This window comes from Malaclemys terrapin, chromosome 3, assembly GCF_027887155.1.
Source record: "Malaclemys terrapin pileata isolate rMalTer1 chromosome 3, rMalTer1.hap1, whole genome shotgun sequence".
NCBI classification, from domain to species: domain Eukaryota; kingdom Metazoa; phylum Chordata; order Testudines; family Emydidae; genus Malaclemys; species Malaclemys terrapin.
In genome coordinates this window covers 97,504,516-97,522,738 of record NC_071507.1, presented here as the reverse complement: position 1 = coordinate 97,522,738, position 18,223 = coordinate 97,504,516, and the positions used below count along the sequence as shown (strand labels likewise).

Sequence of the window (18,223 nt, the reverse complement as noted above, 5' to 3'; positions counted from 1 at the left end):
AGATTCAAGTTTGTGTGTTAAGTTTATTCCAATACAAAAGGTTGTTTTAAAGCTTTTGAAAGTAGTGGACTATTAGGGGAATTTTGGTGTAGACGGTACGAATATTTAAATATGCCACAGTAATCAGTATTTCTTCTATTTAAAGTGTTTCATCTTATGAAATAGATTGTTCATATGCTGCTGCTGTTCGTTCAAATGAAAATCTTATTTGAAGTATCTTTAATGTTCTCTTGTGCACTTTCCTTAATCTGCATGTTTCTTCTGTTTATAAATTTGCCATTTTATATTCAGCAGATGATATTATGTTATGGAATCAGTCTTTACAATGTTTAGGGGAACATTTAAAATAAACATATATTTTGTTTTTGTTTTTCAAGTTATTTACTCTTAATATACAGGTACTGTGAAGTCAACCCTTCTGTCAGTTTCCCCTCAGCAGAGTCTTGATCAGTGCTGAAGATTGTTCTGAAAGTGGGGAAAAATAGCAAAAGTATTCATCCAAGAAGTACCATACCATATTAGCTTTTCAAGGATCTCCCTGTCACTACTGCAGCAACAATGCAAATCTCCGCCCTTGGTGCCAGGGAGTGAGTCACAGTTCTCATAATAGTAAGCTTCACATGCAAGCTCCTCATACATACAGCAGTTGTGCTGGCCAAGAACCCAAAGCTTTTCATTTGATGCTGCATAGTAATTTTTTAATAATGATGCAATGTAAGCATATGACCTTATTTTATCAATAACTTCAAACTCTGTTTTTTTATAGAATAATAATAACTTGGATGCCTGTTGTGCAGTTCTGTCTCAGGAGAGCACGAAGTATCTCTACGGTGAAGGAGACCTAGGTTTTTCGGATGATTCTGGGATTCCTGGACTACGAAATCACATGACATCTCTTAACTTGGATTTGCAGTCACAGAATGTGTATCACCATGGACGAGAAGGAAGTAGAATGAATGGAAGTAGGACTTTAACTCACAGCATTAGTGATGGACATCTTCAAGGCAGTCAGCCCAATAGCGAACTGTTTCAGCAGGAACCACAGACAGCACCAGCTCAAGTTCCACAGGGATTTAATGTCTTTGGAATGGCTAATACAGTTAGTACTTCTAATCCAGGACAACACCTGGGATTTCACATAGGCAGCAAAGGAGCATCTAGCCTCTCTCAGCAGACACCCAGATTCAACCCCATTATGGTAACTTTAGCCCCAAATATTCAGCCTGGTCGCAATACCCCTACGTCTTTGCACATACATGGTGTACCTCCACCTGTACTTAATAGTCCACAGGGAAATTCTATCTATATTAGGCCTTATATTACAACTCCAAGTGGTACAGCTCGACAGACACAGCAGCATCCAGGTTGGGTGTCTCAGTTTAATCCCATGCATCCTCAGCAAGTCTACCAGCCTTCACAACCAAGTCCCTGGACTACTCTTCCTACATCCAGTCCTCTACCACATACCTCATCACAACAGTCATCACAGCCTAACCAACAAGGCCACCAAACTTCTCATGTCTATATGCCAATCAGTTCACCCACTACTCCACAAGCACCCATGATTCATTCATCTGGTAGCTCACAATCTGCTGCCCATAGCCAATATAACATTCAGAATATCTCAACAGGACCTCGCAAAAACCAAATTGAAATCAAACTTGAACCACCACAAAGAAACAATTCTTCAAAGCTGCGTTCATCTGGTCCTCGCACTTCCACTAATCCTTCTTCCCTCAACAGCCAGACATTAAGTAGAAGTCAGCCCACTGTTTACATAGCTGCCAGTCCACCAAATACTGATGAAGTGATCACTCGCAATCAACCTAAGGTCTATATTTCAGCAAATGCCACAACAGGAGATGAGCAAATTGTGCGGAACCAACCAACACTCTTCATATCAACAAATCCTGGTGTAACTACCACCTCTAGGAATATGTCTGGTCAAGTAAGCATGGGTCCTGCATTTATTCATCACCATCCACCCAAGAGTCGAGCAGTGGGCAACAACACCACTGTAACCTCTCCTCGAGTGGTGGTCACACAGCCTAACACAAAATATACTTTTAAAATTACAGTTTCTCCAAATAAACCCCCTGCAGTTTCACCAGGGGTAGTATCCCCCACCTTTGAACCTACAAATCTTCTAAACCTTCCTGATCACTATGCAGAACCAGAGGGTATCCAGCATCTTACTGACCCTGTTTTAGCACATGTGGATAGGATCAGTGATGCACGGAAATTGAGTGTGGGATCTGATGATGCTGCCTACACACAAGGTAATATTCTTAATGTAAATTGTAGAGATTTCTACCAAGTTATCTGGCCCTTACATTTCAAAACGAGAACCACCAATCAGCCATTTTGGAATTGACAAAATAACTCCTGTTCGTTGCACTCTGGAACATATTCTAAATCAGAAATATGAATTTATAATTAACACACCTTTGAATCAATCCTTCCTTAACTTTGCACGGTAAAGCAGTTTTAACTTTTTACCTGACAGTAGAATTAGAGGTTCTATTGTTTTGTGTTCAGTTATCAATAATCACCTTCTGTTTTGTGGAGCCTTTTCTGAATTAGCAGATGAGATAGAATTATTTACTTTACCAGACTGGAAGGGTGGTTACTTCATTTTAAGAGATTGTTCTGAAAAAGATTTCTCATTTTTCAATTGACTTTAAACAAATCAAATGTTCAGACATACTAACAGGTTGTTGAACCAAATGACAGTTGACAGGCACTGTTCCCATTGAATATTGCTTTCCTTATTAATTCATTTTGCAAATGTTTTATATAGAAAGTTAGGAATCCAGACTTTGGAAGCTATTTGAGTAGGAGTGAATTTTTTACCTCGCTGTTTTCTATTGTCAGACATCCATAAGGATGTTTAAAGTTCTATTACTTGTATTATTTATATAATGTTATAAACAAATATGAAAAAGAATCTAAATAGTAGTGTGGTGAAGGAAAGGGGATGAGATTACATGAAAATCAAATGAATTGTATAGTGATAAGGACTCCTCTTATAAACACACGAGAATAGCGGGATTAACATTTTATGTATTTTGTTAAGAGAGAGGAGTAGGATTATCGTAATACAATAATATTTTGGAAATGATGCAGATTGAGTCTTCCAATACTTATTAGGATACAAAACTTCTTGAGACCCTTCAATTATTGTCAACCAATTTAGGATTAAAAGAAATTGACATAAAACCTGTTCCAAGATTACTGTAAACGTTGTTCAGATCAACTGTTATGAGGTAAATTTAATATTGAAGTAACTTGTGCACTACTTGTCTAGATTAGGGGGTTCTTGAATGCTGTGGTGTTTCAATCCCATCTCCGTTAATATTTTTGTTAAATCTGCATTAGGAGGAAAATAAATCCTGCATTTATATAATGATCATACTGTTCAAGTGCTCCGCATTTCTGGTACAGTTTTTCTTCTGTTCTGACTTCCTTGAGAGAATATTTGTGGTACTGGCTTCTGCTGCTTGCAGCTCCTACCAGACCTTGCTCTGAATTCCATATGCCCCTGGGACAATGATTCCTACTATGGTACTAACTGCATCTACAATCAACAGCTGATGCATCATGACCAGGCCAAGCTCCCTGTGTCCAGCGCTGCTTCAGGGCTGCTGGTTGCATAGGAACTAATTCATCCTCCAAAACTGCTGATTGATTCCTGCCTACACCGAACCCCAATTGTGTATTAAGTCCCAAAAGGGCAGGCAAGTTTTCAGAGACAACGGTGTGGGCTATGGACTTAGCATGAAGCTGCGTGTCAGGAGCTGTCTCTGCACTGACTTTATGGGGTCCCTTCCCCTCTATTTAATGGGGGCTTCTATCCTCTCAGGGGCCCTCAGCCTTCACTCATGTGTAATGCTGCTCAAGTGTTCTGTATTCAGAGGAATGCTCCAGATTTCTGGAACATATTTTCTTCCACTCAGCTACAGTAACTGCTATGCTTTTTTTAATCCTTTGCTACACTTATAAATCATTCAGAAGTTGAGATGCATGATCATGATTTATCTGCCTGGTCCAAGCAACCAGAAGTCAAGCTGTTGTTCCTGAATTTGGGTCTCTTATGTCACAAAACAGCTTAATTTTTTAATCTTATAGGTGGTGCAGGTAGCAACATCTGTCGGTAAGGTTGCCCGATACTTTTCATAATAAGACCATGTTCTTTGAGTGCTTGTTCATGTCCATTCCAAGTTAGATGTGTGCACGTTATGTGCACTGTTGCTGAAGATTTTTCCCTCGGTGGTATCTGTCAGGCCGGCTCCAACGCTCTCTGGAGCCATGCATTCATACGAGGGATGCTGCTGGCCCCACACCCCCTCAGTTCCTTCTTACACCCGGGGTGGTTGCTGGAACAACCTTTCTTGCTTTCTTCCCAGTGGTTTTTGGATTCTATCTTTGTAAAATTTTTTGTAATTAGCATTAGTGTATATAATTAGTGTAAATAGATAGTTCCTATCGTTGGGGGACGACTTTGCCCCACGGGACGGGTATGCCCCGGCTTCAAGCCTTGAGACAAACCTATGCCCGTGAGTGACCTGAACTCCAGCTACTTAAAGTGCTTGGGGAAAACTCCCGTGAAGGACAACTGCCAGATCTGTCGGGACTTCAGACCCTGCACTTAAAAAGGACAGAAACATTAGGCTGAAGGCTGTCCCTATGGGAAGCCATCCTCAGACCAGTATGAGCCAAGCCGCTCCAATTTGGCATTAAGTACTTCAGCGTTGGTGTGAAGCACTCCCCTAGCACGGAGCACTTTCCTGCACCATTCACACACTGGTGCCAAGAAAGAAGCACAAGAAGCAGTGAACCAACAGAGGGCACTCGCCAGTGCAGAAGAGAGACAAGTGGGGAGAAGGCAGCACAGTGAGACCTGTGCTAGGCCACTCTACCTCTCCCGAGCGCACAATGGCAACGTCAACTCTGCCTAGAGCATTAGTCCAGTGCAGGACCCTCTGAGTCCCAGAAGCCACAGCGGTGCCAGCAATCTGAAAATGCCATCAACCCTAGAGGCTTTCCAAGTGGCTAGGTACCTTTTTTTCTCTGCCGGTCCCTTCAACTTCAGTGGGACACCTACCCGCTCCGGTGACCAGAAGCAGGAGGGGACAGGAGTGTCGGGCTCCTTCCTGGCACTGGGCCCTCCCAGCGCCCTCTAGGGCAATGGTTCCCAAACTGGGGTTCATGAAATGTTATAGGGGGTTCTCGGGGGGGGGAGGGGAGGGGAAATTCCCTAATGGTGGACAGAGCTGACCCTAGGAACCCCAGGCAGCATGGGGCCAGCAGCACGGAGCCCCTGGACTTCCAAGAGCTAAGAAGATCAAAGCAAGCATATCTATCACACTGAGGAGATTTAAACTTCAAGACTCCTTATGGAAAGAGAGGTGGATATTTTTTGCTGTTTTTAAAATTAAATAGCTACTATTGTTTTTTAAATTATTATGAAGAACAAGTTTAAGCTTTTGTTGTAACGTGCGTTGTTTGCCTGGACTGCTCAAGACCTGAATGCTTGTGTAGGAGGAACTCTTTGAGTTGGCTTCTTAAATACCTTCATGCTGTTTCAGATCTGATACTCCTTGATGAAACATAGGAGCCTTGTCTTATAACCAGCTTATTCAAAGTGATACAAGCTACGAAAGTGAGATCTTGGCAGAGTGTTGCCATTTTCATAATGTACTAAAAATACTGTAATGATAAATAATAATAATTAATATAGTGTGTAATAAGCATGTCATAAAAACAAATTTATATTTCCAAGATCACTGCTTTTATAATTTATACTCCGATAAAGGAGAAAATCCCTAGAAATATTCATTTTAAGGAGGGGGTTCATGAGACTTGACATTTTAGTGAAAGGGGTTCACAGGCTGTTAAAGTTTGGGAACCACTGCTCTAGGGGCAAGCCTTCCCTGATCTGGCATCTTCATCACCAGTCCATTGCCGGTTCCCGGAACCCCAGCATTGTATGGAGGCAGAAGCAGGTACAAAGGTCTCTGAGATAAGACTCCTCTTCTGAGTCCGAAGGGGAACCTTATGTGCCTCCTAAAACGCGTTCCAGTACCCAGCTTATGCACCACCAGACTTCAGTGCCAGTCCTCCTGCCAGCACCTGGTCAGTGGCCAATGCAGTGGCCTTACTGGAACCCCTGGGGTTTCCACCCAGTACCGCGTCCTCCCCTTTATTGCTCCTGCTTGGTAGTTTCCAAGAGATGGGCTACCGCTCCTTCCCACTTGGCACCAGACCTCAATGTCCAGGAGATGGCTCCAGTGGACATAGTTGAGGAAGACACCCCTCCTCCGGTACAAGCCTCCTCCTCATCCACCCCAGACAAGGGAGTTGTGGGACCCAGTAATGTGCTTCGTCACAATAACTTCAGAGTCCTTCAGGACCTTCTTAAGCAGGTCATTGCAAACCTGGGTCTGGAAATTGAGGAGCTCAGAGACATCACACAGTCTTAGTAATATCCTGGCTGCTGCCGCTCCCTCCAAGGTGACCTTGCCCATTAATGAGGCGGTGATGGGACCTGTGGCGAACCCTTCTTCTCTGCCCCTTCTCCCCCCACTTCAAATAGGGCAGAGAAGTAGTATTGTGTGTCAGCAGGCAGGTTCAAATACCTGTACTCGCATGCCCCTGGTGGTCTGCCGAAAATGAAAAGGATAGGCAGGGGCAGTCGAGCGCTACCCCTAAGCAAAAAGACACCAAGAGACTAGACCGTTTCAGAAGAAAGGTTTATTCGACAGGTAGCCTTCAACCACATGTCTCCAACCAGCAAGCTCCGCTGAGAAAATAGGATTTTAATCTGTGGGACACCTTGGCTAAAGTTAAAGACTCCCTGCCCCAAGATTCAAGGCAGGAGTTCACTGCCGTCTTGGAGGAGGGTAAGACCAGGACCTCACTCCAGGCGGCTCTGGACGCTGCCGGCTTGGCAGCCAGGACAATGGCCTCCACTGACACCATGAGGCGTTCTTGGCTCCAGTCCTCTGGCCTTCGTCACGAGGTCCAACAGTCTATCCAACACTTCCCCTTCAAAGGCTCCTCTCTGTTCTCGGACCAGATGGACATGTGACTTCACGGGCTGAAGGATTCGAGGGCCACCCTATGATCCTTTGGCCATTACGCTCTGTCAGCTTCTAAGAAACACTTCAGGCCAGCAGCCTTCTCAGTTCTCTGCGCCTCTGAAACAGGAGCCCTACAAAAGAAAAAGGAGAGGTTATAAACGGCACCAGCCACTCCCATCCACTTCAGCCTCCCAGTTGGGGTCTGAGATACTCCGGCAGGCCAAGCAGGCTTTTAAATGTGCACCCAAAGGCTCTGGATCAGTCACCGTTTCAGATCCGCTGCTCCTTTTATTTTTGGACTGTCTGTAACTCTTCAGGCCAGCATGGTCATACATAACATTGGGTCCTGAGTGCAGTGACAGTTGGATATAACCTTCAATTTATTATCCATCCCCGTCCCTCTTCAGGGACCCTTCTTACAAGCAACTCCTTGTCCAGGAGATGCAATCCCTCGTACATATGAGGACTGTGTAGGAGGTTCCTCAAGACTTGAGAGAGAAAGTGTTTTACTCCCGGTATTTCCTAACCCCAAAGACCAAAGGAGGCCTCTGACTGATCTTGGACCTGTGTCGCCTCAACAAATATCTCAAGAAGCTGAGGTTCCGTAGGGTCTCCCTTGCCTCTATCATTCCCTCTCTGGATCCAGGAGACTTGTATGCTGCCCTTGACTTAAATGACACATACTTTCACATTTCTATCTTCCATGGCCATAGAAGATTTCTCAGGTTTATAGTGGGTCAGCACCACTACTAATTCATCACTCTTCCCTTTGGCCTATTGGCAACCCCCTGGGTTTTCACAAAGGGTACAGTGGTCGTAGCAGCCTTCCTCAAGTGGCAAGGTGAACAAGTCTACCCGTACCTCGATGACTGGCTAATCAAAGGCCGGTCACAGTCTCAAGTACAGAACACATCAGCATGGTCCGAGCCACCTTCCAAGCACTGGGCCTGCTGATAAACTAGCAGAAGTCAACTCTTGTCCCAGTTCAGAGAATAGAATTTATTGGGGCAGAGCTTGACTCAATCCAGGTCAGGGCCTTCCTGCCAGAGGCCCAATTCTAGACCATGTTGGACCTGATGTCCAATGTCATGGTCCACCTAATCACAACAGCTCGGGTTTGCCTCAGATTACTGGGGCACATGGTGACATATACTTATACAGTTCAGCATGCAAGGCTGTGCCTCAGGCCTCTCCAGCTGTGGCTAGTGTCAGTTTACTCCCTGAGCAGACACTACTTGGACTCAGTACTTATGGTTCCTCCTCTGGTCCTTGCCTCCCTGGACTGGTGGAAAGACCTGAGATCAGTAATGATGGGGATGTCCTTTGTTACCCCCTCAACCATCAGTTGTCTTAGACTCAGGCATGTCAGACCTAGGGTGGGGAGCCCACCTTAACTAGCTCAGGACTCAAGGCTTCTGGTCCCAAGAAGAACTCTCCCTGCACATAAATGTCAGGAAGCTCAGGGCTGTATGCTTAGCATGTCAAGTGTTTCTTCCCCAAATCTCAGGCAAGGTGTTGCAGGTCCTGTCAGACAGTACTGCAGCCACATTTTACATTAACAAACAGGGAGGGGCTAGATCTTTGGCTTTATATCAGGAGGCCATCCGTCTGTGGGACTTCTGTGCAAAGCCCTCCATTCATCTCAAGGTGTCTCATCTCCTGGGAGCCTGGAATGTACTGCTGGATCACCTCAGCAGTTCTTTTTCCTCTCACCATGAGTGCTCCCTTCACCCAGAGGTCACAAGATTCATCTTCCAAAGGTGGGGGCCTCCCCAGTGGACCTGTTCACTACCAGGCAGAACAGGAAATGCCATCAGTTTTGTTCACTGCGTGGACACAGTCCAGGCTCCATTTCCGATGCTTTTCTGCTCCCGTGGACAGACCTGCTAGTTTTCACCTTTTCCCCCAATCTCCTTGGTTTACACAGTCCTAAAATCAAACGGGACAAAGCGAGAATTATTCTGATAGCCCTGGCTTGGCTCAGCACGCTTCTGGATCTCTTGGTGACAACCGCACTCTTGCTCCCACTCCGTCCAGACCTGATTTCATAAGATCACTTGCAAAGCTCGTTGCTTCGCCCAAGCCAAGCCTTCCTGCACCTAACTGCATGGATACTGTATGGCTGAACCCTGAAGGACAAGCTTGCTTGGAACAGGTTTGGCAGATCTTGCTAGGCAATAGAAAGCCTTCTACCTACTTGGCCAAGTGGAAGCGTTTCTCTTTTTGGGCTTCTGAATATGCTCTGTCTCCGTCTCTTTCTTCTCTTCAGTCTATCTCAGACTATTTGCTCCATAAAGCATCAGGCTCTAGCTCTCTCATCTATTAAAGTGAACTTAGCAGCCATCTCAGCCTTCCACCCTCCAGTGAAAGGCAGGTCAGTGTTCTCAAGGGGCTGGAAAGACTATCCTCAGGTCCGCGAGCCCCCATTTCCCTCCAGGGGATTTAAACCTAGTTCTGTCAAAGCTCACGGGTCCCTCCTTGAGGCATTAGTATTGTGCATCCTGGTACTTCTCTCTTGCAAATCACCTTCCTGGCACCTCAGCCCAGAGAGTCTCTGAAATCAAGGCCCTTATGTCAGAACAGCCCTACACAGTGTTCTTCAAGGACAAGGTCCAACTGTATCCCATCTGGCCTTCCTACCAAAGGTTGTGTCACAATTCCATAACAACCAGGCCATTTTCCTACCAGTCGTCTTCCTGAAACCTCTCAAGACTCTGAGGAATGACAGCTTCACTCATTGGATTTTAGATATGCCCTCCTCACCTTTTATATTGAGAGGAATAAACCCTTCTGCAAATCCACGCAACTCTTCATTGCAATACTGGAAAGGATGAGAGGGCTACCTGTATCAGCCCAGAGGATCTCGTCCTGGATAACCACCTGCATCTGGATTTGCTACAAGCAGGTGAATGATTCTACCTCTAGTCATCTTAACTGCTCACTCCACAAGAGCCCAGGCGTCGTCCGCAGCATTCCTTGTGCCGGTCCTAATTCAGGACATCTGCAGAGCTGTGACCTGGTTGTCGGTACGTACCTTCGCATCCCACTATACTATCAACCAACAGGTCTAAGATGACCCACTTTTGACAGAGCAGTGCTACAGTCAGCATGGCCATGAACTTCGAGCCCATCTCCCCGAGGTACTGCTTGTGAATCACCTAGCATGGAACGGACATGAGCAAGCACTCGAAGAATTTAAAATGTTACGAACCTTCTGTAACTACTGTTCTGCAAGATGTGTTGCTCATGACCTACCCTCCTGCCCCGCTGTCGGAGTCAACTGGCCAGCTGGAACTGACAGGGTGCGGGGCCGATGATGTTCCTTATATCCGTGCATAAGCACGTGGCTCCAGAGGGCACTACAGCCAGCCTGACAGATGCTACTGAGGGAAAATTCTCCGGCAATGGTGCTCACAGCACACATACACCTAATATGGAATGGACATGAGTAACACATCTTGAAGAACAACAGTTACAAAAGGTTAGTAACCAGTTTTTTTTCACTTGGTTATAATTTTGCCAAACTTTATTCATTTGGGCTGAAATTTTCCATGCCAGGTATCTGCCTCAGGTTGAATATTTTTTGAGAAACTTCACTCAAAATGGTTCAGTTGTGTCTCAGAATAAGGTTTGGGGAAAATAGTTTTGTCCATATTAAAAAAAATTCCTACAGCAGTTCTATTAAGCAGTTCTAGCACCTCCATGCATTGGCCCAGGGACTTGAAATTTGAGAGGAAGGTTGGCATAGTGTCAGGGATGTACCTTTTACTGTCCCTGTGAAAATTTAGCCATGCTTATGAGTTTCTGAAAACCTCAGTAGTTACATTATCAGTAGAGACTTGTTAGAGCTTTGCAGCTAAATTCTCTAAAGATTGTCTGTACTTGGCACAGTCCAGTCCTGGGCTACAGAATCTGAGTAGAACTCTCGCTGCGGTTGCTCTTCCCGGTAGCCAGGGACTGTTGTGGTGCTGGGAACAGGGGGACTGTCCTGTATTCTCAGTGCTCCCCCTGGAAGAGGAGGAGGGAGCTGACTGGTTGGAATGCAGAGGGGTGAGGAGCTGAGCCTGAGAAGTGGCAAGGGTGAGGACTGGAACAAAGGGCCCTGGGACTTGTGGGTAAACTGTGGCAAGACACTGAGGTTATGGGGAACTGGGACAAGTTGCTGAGGCAGCTGGTGGACTGGGATGAGGATGGGCTGGAGGGCAGAAGGGGTCGGGCTTGTCGGAGAACAGGCATGATGATCTGTGCCCACTAGAACACACTGTCCCCATAGAATCTGGAACAGAACCGAGGATTTCTGAGTTTCACCATTCCTCTAATGGCAGCAAATATCTGATACCTACTTGCAAAGTGTGTGCCTTATCTGCTTCTAGTGATTCATCCACATAGAGGTCGTCAGCCTACTATTGCTGTCAGTTACTTCCCTAAGCTCAATGTTAAAGATCTGTGCTGTGGTTATAAGGGTTCTCAACTCTACTGGTGATCCATGGGAAAGTCAGTATGGTTCCACACACAGGAATTTTTTTTCAGTTTTCTTTTTTAGAAACCTCTGAAATTGCACACAAAAAACATGTTTGGTTGCTAAATAAAGCATTCAGAAGTTAGGAAATTACAGAATTAAGGTTGTCTGTGCAATCTTAATTTGGACTCCGTGTGCTTTTGCATTATGATAGTTTTTAATTACATGATCACCTACTATTTCTTCTACAGGACCCCATCTCATTCGGTGCACAGGATGGAGCGTGCTCTGAGAATGAATCAGGGTTGTGTAGTAAGTGAGCCTGTTGTCTGTAAGTCCTCTTTGTCTCATTTGTTGCCAAAGATGGAAGATATATAGTGAATGAGGCAGAACACTGCAGGAAGAAAAAGGGTTGTCTTATGCTACAGCTAAGGCATGCTACCCTGGAGAACTGAATTCTATCCCTATCTCTGCCACAAATTTCCTATGGAATATTGGAAAAGTCATCTAAACAAAACTTTTCAGAGGTGATCACTAATTGTGTGCTCATCATTTTCTGGATGTCCAACTTGAGACCTTGTGGTTTGATTTGTGGATGGTGCTGAGTGCTCACATCTACAACTGAAGTCAATACGAGTTGTGCTCTGAGCACATGAAGTGCTATAAAATGCTAAATTCTCTGAAAAATTAGGCCATAGACATCTCAAGTTGGACACTCAGGAGTAGTGTACGCTTCTGACAATCTGTGTATTTATTTCCCCATCCGTACAATGGCAATTCTAATACATTATCTTACAGGGGTATTATGAAGGAAAATTCATTAATGGTTGTCACATACTATAGTGATGAGCGCCATAGAAAAAGGAGAGAAGAAATTAATAAATGTGTGTTCAGAGCAGGGTTTGAATTGTGTACAGTTAATAAAGTGTTGGGCCGTATGTTGAACAGTGACGATAAAAGCACCTCATTCAGTGAGCATAGTCTACCCAGTGTACTGAGTGAGGAAGGAGTCCTGTAAAAAAGATAGTATGTGATCATGTAAGTTAAAGACCGTACCATAGTGCGTACACACAAGGGGGCCTAATGAAAGTTGCTTTTCCTAACTGTTGAGTGCTTCATTTGAGTTTGTAATATACTTGTGTAGGTAATTTAGAAAAAAAAATGAAGACAATGTAGTTACATTTGTGTTCCTCTTCAGCAACAAAAGTGTATATATATGTATAATAACTATGTTCATGGATGCAGGTTGCAGTAGTATTTGCTGCCAATGGTTTCCTTTATGTAAATAGATGAATTGGGAGACTTTTTTAATAGCTTGAGATTTTTGCACAATTAAGTTTTACTTTTCTATTTATTTTTTTAAAAAATCCCATAGTGCTAGTTGAAAACCATATCCAGTCTGAGTGTGATCATAAAAACCTAAGGAGGTAAAATCATATTTCAAAGGCATGATGTATTTGTGAATATGACCTGTTGACATTAGTCATTAAATGCCTGTTGATGCAAATATTTGCAGTTTAATTAATAGATTTTAAATTTACAGAGATAAAGAAGGCTGTTTCCTACTTCTCAACATTTTCAACACCTACTGGCACGAAAGTGTTATAAATCTGTACAGTTCTCCTTTACCCCAAATAGAACAGTTAAATATTAAGGAGTTCCAGGACCTTTGGCAATGTGCTGATCTGTATAATAATGTGATGCTGTTAAAGTTTAATAAAAAAAAAAAGTTGCTAGTATCTTTTGCAACTTGTTTTGCGAAAGTGATTTATCCTTTATGTACAAATTTGCAATTTTTACAGATAAATTTGACGTTTGTTTTAGTTTTGCAGTAAAATGGCCTTGTCTTCCAGAACTTGATGCTACCTTTTAGTCTCTGGATGCTGAAAAATTTTACATATTCTTTACATAAAAAATGAAGGCACTTTTTTCATTAATGTGGTAATCCACCTCCACCTCTCTGAGCGATGGTAGCTAGGTTGAAGGAAGAATTCTTCTGTTGGCCTAGCTGCATCCACACAAGGACTTAGGTTGGTTTAACTGTGGCACTTAGGGGTGTGAATTTTTCATTCTCCTGAGCGACATAGCTATAGTTTCATCTAAATTTTAAGTATGGACTAGCTTAGAGTTTAATTCCTAAAACTCAAACCTTGAAATTCAGTGTTAGTCTTCCTACATTCCCCTTACAAGAATGCTAACAGTAGAAGAATGAACAGAAAACAAACCTTGGGAAAACAGGAAATGGAGAGTCAGACTTAAAGTTGACGTTCTTCAAGGGCAACCCCTGTAGCATTGGAGGGGTCAGATTGTCAAGGGTTTGTGAGCTTCGCTAGCAGCAGTATTGGGAGGTGAGCTGAGAAGTCTCTACCCAACATTGGAAACTTAATGTAGAGAGAAGAGGTTTTGTACTTCCCTTCTCTGCAGGAGCTAGGGATAGAGACATGCCCTCCACATATTCCCACTTTGAGAATCTCAAGAGGCTTGCTGCTACAACTATGTACCTTTTGAAGCCATGATGGGGAGAAGGAGTTGGTGCAAGGACTTGAAATTGAGCAGGGCTATCACCCTGTTGTCAGGAATGTGCCTTGTACTGTACCATAAAACTCCACCCAAGTTTGGCCAAGTTATAAGCCTCTGAAAAATCTCCATGTTCACATGCTCACTAGAGGTTTAAAGTTCAGCAGCAAAATTCTCTACAGACTGCATCTGAACTAAGAATGCTCCCTCCCTGCACTGCTCCTGCGTGCCAGCTGAACAACACACGAATAGTTTCCACAGAGCTACTGAACATGCTCCCTTCTGGAGCTGTAGGGGCTGAGCTGGACTTTTCCTGCAATTGCCCCTACCAGCTGTAGCTCTGGACACCAGAACTGAGAACAGGGTAGCCTGTCTCTCCTATGTTCTTAATGCTCCTCTGCTGGTGCCCAGGAAGTGAGGAAGAAGCCTGACTTAAGTGCAGAGGGATGAGGAGCAGGAGCTTGGGGACAGGGATGGGAACAAAGAGGCCAGGGGAGAAGGGAATGTAGGCTGGGAGGGAAAGGGGAACAAAGAAAGGAATAGAGGAGGAAGGAGTCAGAATGGTACAGACTGCTAGAGCAGATTCCCTTCCAGATCCTAGGATTCCTGAGTCTCAATAGTCCTCAGCTATCAGAATAGCTGTGAAACCCACTGGCAAAGTGTCTGTCTCTCTAGTGGCTGGTCCACAAAGAGGATAAATTTCTACTCCCATTTGCTTTATTTGCTCAAGTAATAGAGAAGTCTGCTGTGGATCTCAAGGTCTCAACCATGCTGATGCATCATGTGAAAGTCAGTACAGTTCTAGTGATGGATGGATGTTTGTTTTTCAAAAACCTAGTAAATTACATAGTCTGTGCAATCCTTATTTGGCCCCTTTGTATGCAGTATGATGCGGTCTTTAATTACATGACCAGAAGCCATTTTTCAGAGTAGTGCTCAGCTGCCTTAATTATACAATCATCCTTTTTCTTCCGTAAGTTCACTGCCTCATTCACTACACACCTTCTAGCTTCTGCGACAAAGGCCGAGTATGCTACAGAGAACAGCCCAATTGACTACATAACCCTGATTATCTCTAGAGCAGATCCATCTTGTGCACTGAATGAGGCGGGGTGCTGTAATTAAAGTCTCTGTCATAATACGTATGCAACTGCTAGCTTGTCTTCTCTAGGAATTTTACCTCAAGTTAGTTAACTTGAGTTAAGAACGCCCCGTTTTTTTCCTAGTGAAAACAAAGCCTTGTGATACCTGTGGTCAGAAAGTCTGTGGTCAAACCAGGATTTTGAACCCAGGTCTGCATAGTCCCAATCCAGTGCATTAATCATAAGGCTGCTATTACTCCCACATCTCACAGAAGTAGGGTGTGTTCTATACAAACCTAATTCAAGTGTTTTGCCTGGCATCACATAGGAATCCTGTAATAGAGCTCAGGACAGGACCAAGATGGAGCCCCATCCATTGCCGAAGTAACTGAGAAGTTGCACAAAATCATCTTATCTGCAAGACCCAATGTTGGGAGGAAAGGATGTGTTGCTTTTCCCTAGGGTAGTGATGGTCTTGGTTGATAAATATTTCTATGCACTTCAAAGTTGAGGAGACTTGAAGTGACTTCCCTAAGCTCAAGTGTTAAAGGTCTATGCTGTGGTTATAAGGGTTCTCAACTCTACTGATGATCCATGGGAAAGTCAGTATGGTTCCACATAAAGGAATTTTTCTAGTGAAAAATCTCCTGGTGCTGTATTTTAGGAATTCCGCCCACCCCAAAAAAACCCCAATAACTTTAGTCAGGTTTTGCAGCTGTTTCTTGGTGACAAACTAGATCGCCTCAGGGGAAGTCCAGTGATAAATGTGGTTAGTGCCCAGTGTTTTTTCCCATGTCTGTGCAAAAAGGCATAAGATAAGTAATAAACTGAATTAAACTAAATTTTATTTAACCATTTTTATTCCAAAATAAATGTCCACACAGACTTGCACTAAACTATGAAACTAGTTTTAATTCAACATTTGTTTCAATGCAAATTTATGTTTAGACCAGCCTATTTTAAAAAAGGATAATTCGGAAGAAGGAGAGGCTGTATATATGACTCAAATTTGCAACCAAAACTGAATCCTGAACCCTCTGTTGCTATAGCATATTTCAAGCCAATCTCACTCTGCATGTGGATTTAGAGAAGCTTAAAACTTTTGTATTAAACAGAAGTCGTGTTGCAGTTTTACTATGGTGTGGCTATTGCCACCCTATAGTAACTTTAAAGTGTATTATTTAAGGCAGCCCTAAACCAGACCAAACTGACTGAAAGAAAATGAAACAGCTGCATCAAGTCATGCCAGTTGGAATTGCTGTACTACTTTTACAAACAACACATGACATGATTGAAAATTTTTAACATTATATATGACTATGTATTTAATAATAATTAAATTTTAGGCTTTAATCAGGTTGGAGTCTCATTCTGCTAGGCACCGTACAAACATAGGACAGTCCTTACTCCAAAGAACCTACAGTCAATTCAAGATAAATAGGTGGGTGAATGAACAAGCAGACAGAGTAATAGTGAGGTCATAGTAATAGAATATTGCAACATAGAGTAGGTGTAGACACTTATTTTTACAGCTTTTATTCAAATCACAGATCTATCTGAACCCTTCACTTGTAAGGGACTGTCCTACCCTTGCTGTCCTATCCTTTTTAAATAGCCCCTTATTACTACCACTTATTAATAAATACAACTAATTTACATAGTAGTTTAATTTAACTCAGTGTTTTACAGAACATAGTCCCAATAAAAGTAATGTATTTAGTTGCAGTCTGTAATGTGAACTAATATGTATACAGGAATGGAATTGATTGCCAAGTTTTTTCATTGTGCATCAAATCCAGTGGTTCTCGAACTTCTTGTACTGGCAGCTCCTTTCACATACCAAGCCTCTGATTGTGACACCCCATCCCCCAAGTTAAAAGCACATTTTTTTATATTTTAAAGTGATATTTGTATGTTTTGTTAATATTACTTTTCACAGCAGACTTACTAGCTAGCTGGGAGGCATGTGCATGCAACCCCCATGTAATAACTTTGCGATCCCCTGAGGGGTCATGACCCCCAGTTCAAGAACCCCTGAAATAGATAATAAAGCCAAATGAGTGCAATAAATACATGTGATCCTTGTTTTGATGTACAGCTAGAAAGTGAAATGATATGGTGAAGTCTAATACTGTGCATTGCTTTAAGGGGTAAGCTGCAAAATGGATTTGGACTTGGTGTGATATTTTCACTCTTTTAAAATGCTATGACTTAAACCCTAACCTCCCTGTTTATATTAGCCCCCATGGAGTATTTGCTTTGTGAATAATGGTGATGGTACGCTGAACAGCATCAGAAATTAGAAGCTAATATTAATAGTTATGAGTCAGAATTCAGAAATAAAATGGTATGTGCTATATGTACTGTAATAACTATAACCACTTTCCAGCAGAGTTACTTGTGAAATTTTGGATTATTTTTGTGCCTTGTTTTACATGCCATCTCTCTGCCATTAATAAAACTCCTGGTTTAATTGAAGGCTCAGTTTACATCAAAAACTGCATTTAATACAAGGAACATAGTGTGTTCTGTAATAGAGGAATGCCTTACTTTAAAATCTACTTCATATAGTGTATTCATAGTTTGCCTAAAATTCTGTGGTATTTGAGATGAATACAGTACAAGGGGTATTTGATTTTGCGGGTGTTTTTGTTTTTTACTTTTCCCTTTACAATTTTGACTAGGTTTTGTAAAAGCTTATTTTCACAAATTGTAATATGTGACTAAGTTTAACTTGTTTTCTATTAGTGTGAGAAGACTTATTGTTGAGATTTTCTTGCTCTGACACTTTAGATTTTTTGCGTGATTAATTTTTTCTTGACAAAGAAACAGGTGATGAAAAGTACAAAAATGGTAAATGTGTTGTGCTTGTATGTGTTTCCAAATACCGCACAGTTCACTGGATCACCATTAGAATTATTCAGTTACCTAATTTTGCAACTTGTCAAAGCTGCAAAGCCAGACAATACAAAACCAGACAATACTACATAGACATAATATGTTAGACCCTTTAGATTTTAATGCAGATTAAATACTTGATTCATACTTTATTCAGAAGTATAATGGGATGTGTAATCTTACAT

The 18,223-nt window shown here is 42.8% G+C and overlaps 1 protein-coding gene across 4 annotated transcripts in view; it reads left to right on the top strand.

Moving 5' to 3' along the window:
• TAB2 (TGF-beta activated kinase 1 (MAP3K7) binding protein 2) overlaps window positions 1–18,223 on the top strand; it is a 138,105-nt gene that overhangs the window by 107,239 nt on the left and 12,643 nt on the right. For 3 of the 4 annotated variants that reach the window (XM_054022593.1, XM_054022594.1, XM_054022596.1), the window contains one exon: window positions 767–2,279. In XM_054022593.1, the coding sequence (XP_053878568.1) occupies window positions 767–2,279 (1,513 nt within the window). Of the gene's footprint in view, window positions 1–398; window positions 610–766; window positions 2,280–18,223 lie in introns of all 4 variants that reach the window. The other variant, XM_054022595.1, reaches the window with a different exon arrangement.